Source organism: Cupressus sempervirens, chromosome 4 (assembly GCF_028749045.1).
Source record: "Cupressus sempervirens isolate cs-2001-9-10 chromosome 4, ASM2874904v1, whole genome shotgun sequence".
Lineage (NCBI taxonomy): Eukaryota > Viridiplantae > Streptophyta > Pinopsida > Cupressales > Cupressaceae > Cupressus > Cupressus sempervirens.
Window position 1 is genome coordinate 786,524,866 of NC_143121.1, and position 7,945 is coordinate 786,532,810.

The 7,945-nt window shown below is 37.6% G+C and overlaps 1 protein-coding gene across 1 annotated transcript; it reads right to left on the bottom strand.

Moving 5' to 3' along the window:
* Nucleotides 1-1,172: 1,172 nt before the first annotated feature.
* On the bottom strand, nt 1,173-2,543 carry LOC149563756 (uncharacterized). The gene is made up of 2 exons (XM_089828242.1): nt 2,324-2,543; nt 1,173-1,642 (listed from the first exon to the last, which is right to left on the bottom strand). Exons 1-2 carry the CDS (start codon nt 2,541-2,543, stop codon nt 1,173-1,175), a joined length of 690 nt encoding a protein of 229 aa, XP_089684368.1.
* Nucleotides 2,544-7,945: the final 5,402 nt, after the last annotated feature.

Here is a 7,945-nt window from a genome sequence, read left to right on the forward strand (position 1 = left end):
TTCACTATTCCCATTGGTTTCAACGGTCATTAATTACAATCTTACCTCTCGTTTTAACCCTTCTGTGAAAAAATGGAAACGATGTACTCCCTAGGAAAAAATTTGCACGATCTAATTCTGCTTGAGATAACCCGACGAATTTGACTGATCTACTCTCAATTCATTCCCAAAAACAATCCACGATCAATCCACATACTCACCATGCTTACAGTTACGATTTCTCACCCAATGCGAAAAATCGCCTATGAGGGTAGAAAACCCGTAATGGAGAAGCCGATTTCCAATTTTCCGCCGACACCTTTCCTTTTCTCACCTTACCTTAGTTTCTTTATTTATATCCTTTTGGAAAATCCCAAAGTGATTTTTCCGTAGAAAAGGTGGGACCCATCATGTCGATTTCCCTTCTTGTGAAAGCCTTTGCAAAAAATTGACTTCTGACTTCAAAATGCACCACGGAGAGGTTCTCTCCTCATTTTTTGCCGATCATCCTTCCAATCATTTCATTGAATTCTGATCAATCCAAGTGATGAGATCATGATGATGTATGAAGGATGTTTCAAAAAAAAAACAAATTACTTCGCACCAATTAAGTTTTTGATTGCATATACAAGGCCTTGCGGAAAATAACCTTTGGGATGCGAAATCCACCAAGGAGAAGGCGATACTTGATTTTTTGCCAATCCAACTTTCTTTGTCCAGATTGGAATAGACTGTAAGTAGATCATATGAAATAACACAGTCCAAGAGTCTTCATTAGGTAAGGATCTAAACTACCCACGTGACTCATGATAATCAAAGAAAACCCACCCGGCTATGCATCATGAGGGAGAAGGCCAAAGGTAAAAGCCCAATGAAGAAAATCATCACCTAAGAGAGTAAAGACTTATTGAATTGACTGAATAAAACAAGCCACAAGGTACTCCACTTTGTAAACTTGGTACAAGGTGAAAAAGTGGAACAACAGTTGGCTCTGACTAGGGACTTGGGTAGAACTATACCCAAGCTAGGGGCCTAGGATCTCTAGTTTCACAAAAGGATAGGAATAAAATGTGGCAACACAACAAAACCGAAACAAGACAATCAACAAGGAAAAGGAAACTAAAAGGAATAGGCTAAGTAAGAAACACACAAAACACTAACCTACTACAACACAGCACAGGGGTTACCTGTTTTCAATTGGTAACTTGGTAGAGCTTCATATCTTGACCATTATAAGTCAGGGGTAGTACTTTGCCATCCTCATATGCCAATTTGAAAGAATTATTTTCAAATGCATGTTGAATTCTAAAAGGACCCTTCCACATGGTGTCAAACTTCTTATGCATTCCTTTTGGAGCCCTTCTTTTATCCCAAAGCAACACCGTGTCCCCTACCATAAACTTTCGAGGCCTTGTCCTTTTATCAAAAAGTTCTTTCACTCGCATTTGGTTGTGTGTGATGTGATCAACCATTTCCATTCTCTCTTCTTCCAGTTTACTTAGATACAGGATCCTCTTTTCCAGACCGTCTTTATAAGTATCATCTTCGATTACTGTTCTGAGTTTACTTGTAGCTAATTCCAAAGGTAAAGGCAGATTTTCCTTAGTCCCATAAACCAAATCAAATGGGGATACGCTAATTGCCCTCTTAGGTGTCACCCTATCTGCCAAGAGTGCCTCATGAATCTTCTTGTGCCAGACTTTTTGATTATCTAAGACTAGCTTCTTGACAATGTTGATTAAGTTCTTATTGCTAGACTCTGCTTGACCATTTCCTTGAGGGAAATAATCAGATGAATGGCTAACCGTAATCCCATGCTCAAAACAAAAGTTAGTGATTTCCACTGATGAAAAATAGGATGCGTTATCCATCACTAACTTAATGGGAATTCCAAACCTGACTAGAATGTTCTCCTTTATGAATTCGCACACCACTTCTGTGGTATTCTTCTTCATTGCTTTAGCTTCTACCCATTTGGTGAAGTAGTCCATAGCAATGATTATATATTGATGACCAGTGCTAGATACAGGGGTGATCGAACAAATGAAATCAAGACCCCATTTTTGAAAAGGGCCTTCAATAACAACGGGTCTCAGTGGCAAGGCGGCTAACTGAGGACATCTAGAGAAAAATTTACACTTTTCACATCTTGCTACCTAGGCATATGCATCTTTGAACATCCTAGGCCAGTAATAGCATTGTCTCAATATCTTGAAGGTCGTGACTAAAGAACAGAAGTTTCCTCCACAAGCTTCATCATGAAATGTCTTCAACAGCTTCTCTTGATGTGGCTTGTCTACACATCTCAGGAATGTACCATCAATAGCCCTTTTGAAAAGCTTACCATCCCAAATCACATATTTGGCAGCTCTCAATCTAAGGTCTCTTCTTTGCTTTGCATTTATACCTTCTGGACATTCACCATATGTTAGAAAGTAAGAAATATTCTCAAACCAAGAGTCGTACAGACCTACTATGAGCACCAACTGCTTCCCATTCAGTTCTTCAGGTTCTCTAGTGGTCTTGTTCTCTGCAATTTCTCTACATAGAGAATTCCCTCTCATTAGCTTAGTAGGTTTAATCTCAATATCATATTCTTGTATCTTTGCCACCCATGCTCCTCTTGCATTACAATCTATATCTTGCTATGCCAATATGCTCTTCACAGCTACATCTGGGACATGGACTATTGAATGTGAATGCAAAATATAGAAATGAAACGTTTTAAGAGCTTTTACCACTACAAAAGCATGCTTTTCAATCTGTGAATACTTTAGTTTGCGACTCTTTAAGGGTACGCTCATGAAAGCAATGGGAGCTTGGATTCCTTTGTCATTCTCCTACACAAGGATAGCTGACAATGTATGTTTTGACGCATAACAATAAATAATGAAGTCCTGTTTATAATTAGGATGGCATAACACTAGAGCATTAGCAATTACAGTTTTAATATCTTGAAAAGCTCATTTTTCCACCTCATTCTATTTGAAATTTGAATTCCCTTTCATCATATCCACTATATGTTTAATGGTCTCTACAAAATCAGGAACAAACCTCCTGAGGAAATTCACTTGTCCAAAGAAAGACTTAACCCTTGTTTTATTTACGGGAAAACTTAATCTCTGGATGGCCTCTATTCTGCTAGGAACAATTCTAATGCCTTCTTGGGACACATAATGTTCGAGGAGTTTTCCTTCAGTCACACAGAAAATTGACTTCTTTGGGTTGAGGGAAATACCATGTTCTCTACATCTCTGTAACACTTTTCTTAAATCCTCCATATGATCTTTCCTTTTCTTTAAGAACATAGTAAGGTCATCTAGGTATATGACTATAATCCTATCTTTCATATCAGCAAAGGTCTTACTCATACACCTTTGGAATGTGGCTCCATTGTTAATCAATCCGAACGGCATCCTGTGATAAGTGAATGTACCCTAAGGGGTAGTGAACGTCGTCTTGTGTTGATCTTTCCCTTCCACTTCAACTTGGTTATAACATGAAAAGCCATTGAGCATGGACATCATCTCCAATCAAGCAATGGTTTGTAACAAATGGTCCATATTCGGAAGGGAAAAATTATCTTTGAGAGATGCTTGATTCAAGTTTCAAAAATCAACACAAATCCTTATCTCTCGGTTCTTCTTCCTGATGGGCACAATATTGGCAATCTAGGTGGAATGATGAATGGGATAAATTTCCTTGCTTTTAACATTTTGTCCACTTCTTGGAAGATGGCATCTGCAACTTTAGAATTATAGTTTCTCTATTTTTTCCGAAAGGGTACTACACCTGGTTTGAGGGGAATTTGATGTTTCACCTCTCCTCCCCTGTAGCTCTTCAGGTCTTCATAGCTCCAAGCAAAGACATCTTTATATTCTTCAAATAAATCCTTTGCAACCTCAATTTCTTTAGAAGTACAACAATTGCCAATATTAATTATTTTAGGATTATCAACATCTCCAATGTTAACTCCTTCATATTCGCTTGAGGTAGAGCCTTTCTCTATTCTTTTCTATTTAATATAAGCATCATGTCTGTTGAATAGCTTTTCCAAGGCTACAAAATATGGGGGAATAATGTTTCCTTTCAACTAAATATTTCCATTTTTTCTCTGTTCACCGTTTCCACCGGACTCAGATTCAAAACTAGACTGGTCGTTCTCCAGGAATAGTTGCAAACTCTTATCATCATTGAATACTTGCCAAGATTCTTAATTATCTGGGATAGCGGATCGATATATAATTTCAATCTGGTATTTCTTATCTTTGAAATTTGGATGAGGCAACAACAAGGATGCAGAAACTACAAGTGAGTCAGCCTTTGTGTTCATCTCTCTCGGCACAACTTTAATAGAGAAAGCGTCCAAACCTTCTATCTCGTCCCACACCCTATTTTTGTAATTCTTCAACTTATGATTCTTCACTGAATATTGTCCCTTGACCTGCGTTACTATCAATTTAGCATCACCTTGAGCCTTTAGGATTTTTATTCCCCTTTCTTTTGCAGTAGCTATCCCTAATATCAAATCTTTGTATTCCGCTACATTATTGGTGTTCCCAAATTCTAGTTTGAAGGCTAAGGGCTCAGTTTCTCCTTCTGGGGATATCAATACTACACCAGCTCCAGAACCTGAGGAAGCACAACTCCCATCAAATTCAAGTTTCCAAATGCTAGAAACGTCTTTTTTTTCATCGGGGACCTTCTCATCCAGACTTTCATTCATTTGTTTACATGAATCTTCCTCGGTAAACAACATATAATTTTTGAACTCCATTTCCTAATATAGAATTTGGGCCTTGGGGTCATCCAATTTTAAGACTATAAATTTTTCTTTTTCCTTAGGTTCCAACTTGACCTTCTTATTACCAATGGGTATCACAGCTTGAGACCAGTCTAGCTTGATTTCTCCTCCTAAGTCTCGACAGAAAATTCTACTCGAAAGGAGCCCATAACTTGCTGGAATATTAGCTACCAGGATAGTTAACAGTAATTTCTTTTCTGGGTGTGCAGCTAGAGCTACTTGTGCATCTTTGATTTGTCCAAGCAAAGGGACTTGCTTAGAATCCATTGAGTAACATCTTCCATGCACCTTAGTAAGGTTAAGACCTAAGGCTTTGGCTATAGAATAAGGCATGACATTATCTGAGGCACTTGAATCTATTATGCAATTACTGAGCTTACACCCATTAATATACAAGGAAACGTAAAAAGGCTCAAGCTTTTGCCCAGGTGAAGTTGCCAAAATTATTGGGTCTTTCTAATCAAATATACCAGATGTTAAGGTTTCCTCCCCTTCAACCACTGCATTATAATTTGCATCCATTGAATTTCCTTTGCAACGGTCTATTAACTTCTTAAGTTCAATAGGATGTGTCCTTAAATAATCAATGGCAGAAATTTGAATCTTTGATTCTTCAAAGAAACAGATAAAATCAAAAGATGATTCAAACTTACCCACATGTGAAGCAGGTACCTCATCGCTAGTAGGTGCATTACTTGTTAACGGTCCAGAGCCGCTTCTTTGAGCATGACTTGAAGACAGACTCTTCTGTTTCTGTCCTTGAGTGAGCACTATGTAGGAAGTCCCATTAATGGTTGCATAACATTCTCCCTTGGTTTCAGATTCTGATTCATATTCCAAGAATAAATTTCCAGAGTCGCCATTGTGATAGGAATCGATTTTTGAAACATTAGTTGCATTACTTAGCTCACTGGTAGACAGTAAATTGCATCATGCAGGCTGTTTTTGAGAAACTTTCACTATCATGATCTGTGGTTAGATGAAAGATGCACATATTTCCCTTCTTTAGTGCCGCTTCGATTTTCAACCTAGGTTGCAGTCCCGTAAGTTGTGGAAACTTACTCTTATTGTTTCTCCTGGGTGCATTCTGGTAACCCTGCTAGTAAGGATTGTTCAATGTTGGCAATTGTTTCTTTATAGCCACTAGCTCATTTGACAATTTTTGTATCATCTCTTCAGATGATGTGGAGTTGCTTGAACTTCCCTTAGCATGAAGTTCACATTTCCACTTTCTCGTAGAAATTAAATCATCTTCACATTCAATAGCTTTCTTTTGTGCATCAGCTAAATTAGTGGGTCTTGCTCTTCTTAGATCATAGTTAATATCAGGAGGCATTGCAATTATGAAATTTTTTTTTAAATTACCTGTAGTTGGTTTGGCAGCAGTTGGGATCCTACTAACAATTTTATTAAAGCTTGTAGCAAATTCTTTCATACTCATAGTTGGTTGTTTCTTGATAGATGTAAGCTGTGTCAACAGGACATGTTCATCTTCCGTAGTCTTAAACCTATCTTCAAATGTAGTTCTCAATGTGTCCCAATCAGTAATTGAACCATCAGCTAGGTGATAAAACCAATCCGCAACACTATCAATGAGAGTTTCTATGAATAATCTTACAACTACATCTTCATGCCCAATACCAAGGATGTGGGTAGCTGCAAAGAAAGCTTTAATATGTTCATCAGTAGTAACCTTTCCATCTCCTAAAAACTTAGGGAAGTTTTTCCTTGACCCAAATGGGAGTGGATGATAAGCATTCAAGGCTAAGTGTCTGGTTGCTACAGCCCATGGAGTAGCCATAACTACTCTAGAATTATATGGAGGAAAACTTACAGTTGTTGGAGGTGTTACCCCGTGTAATTCTAACACCTAACAGGTAGAGTGCGAGGTACTAGCATCTTTATCTTTGACAGGTGAAGATGGCTTGCTTCAACCTTGATTTTCACTTTTCCACTTTGGAACTTCTAAGATAGGAAATCCAAGCTCTTCAAGCTTGCCAAATATAGGATCTTTCCTACCTTGTCCCTTGGTACTTCTGAGGAACCTAAAATTTTCTAGGGTGCTGGGTTATTTTCTTTCTGAGCTTCCTACCTCAATTATCTTTCCACTCTTCTATTATTTCTTCTCAGGATAGCTCTTTCTAAGGCTTCAGCTCTATTTTCTTCTTCTTCCAAAACCTAGTTGGCGTTCCTATAATTCTCTATGTTCCTTCTATGTCTCCAAACAAAGGTATTAAGTGAAGAAATTATATCCTCTTGGTCATCTTGAAAACCAAGGTTAGGTTGGAGAACTGGGATAATGTTTTCATGAGGGAGTACCATTTTTCCTCATGACAAAAGCCTTTAATCAAGCAACTATTTGTATCCCCAATAGAGTCGCCAAAAATCTGTTGGTAAACAGATTTGTTCTCTTCAATCTTTCGTGGAAATGTGACTCTTAATGCCCAGTCAGTGAACAATATCTATTTACAATAGCTGAAAAAGCCATTTTATGATTACTGGCTTTTCTTTGAATTGGTAGTTACAACTCCCTATATGAATGGTATGCAAGGAATTATGTTTTATTCCCAAGATTAATGTGGGTTATGCTCTTAACCCGAGAGCAGGAGAGGAAACCAAGTTTCAACCAGACAAGTGAAACTCAGGCAGGGATTTAAATGCAAGGGTGTTATGTTGATGATCTTCACAGTCTTATGAATTTCATAACATGATGATATGAAATGCAGAGTATGAAGGTATGATAATGCAAATGGAGAAACTGACAGATACTATTGGATTTGAAATCTCACAATCTTATGGTTTTTGATATGCAATAGAGTAACATGATGTTTAAGAAATGAACTCAGAATAGATTAGAAAGATATGATGAAATGTACATAGAAATGAGAGTTAACAGAAATATTTCCCACAACCAGTTCCAATTCTCTGATTGATTTACTAGCTCTATCAAACTGAAATAAAAAAATGAAACTCTATTCATTAAACCATTCCAATCTAATATCAAAGGAAATACAACATACACAGATGGGGAAAGTGGGCAATAAAGAAATGGCACAAAACTTCGTTGTCTCTGCAACCCAATTCACACCAAAAATTTGCCGACCCTTTATTAATCATTCAATTTCTACATATAGGATGAGAGAGATGACCGTTACAAAAGAA

Coding starts and splice junctions, on each gene's coding strand:
- LOC149563756 (XM_089828242.1), bottom strand. CDS start 2,543: ATGAGAGGGAATTCTCTATGTAGAGAAATTGCAGAGAACAAGACCACT. Junction 1,643..2,323: donor CAAATATGTGATTTGGGATG/GTAAGCTTTTCA, acceptor CACTCTTGGCAG/ATAGGGTGACACCTAAGAGG.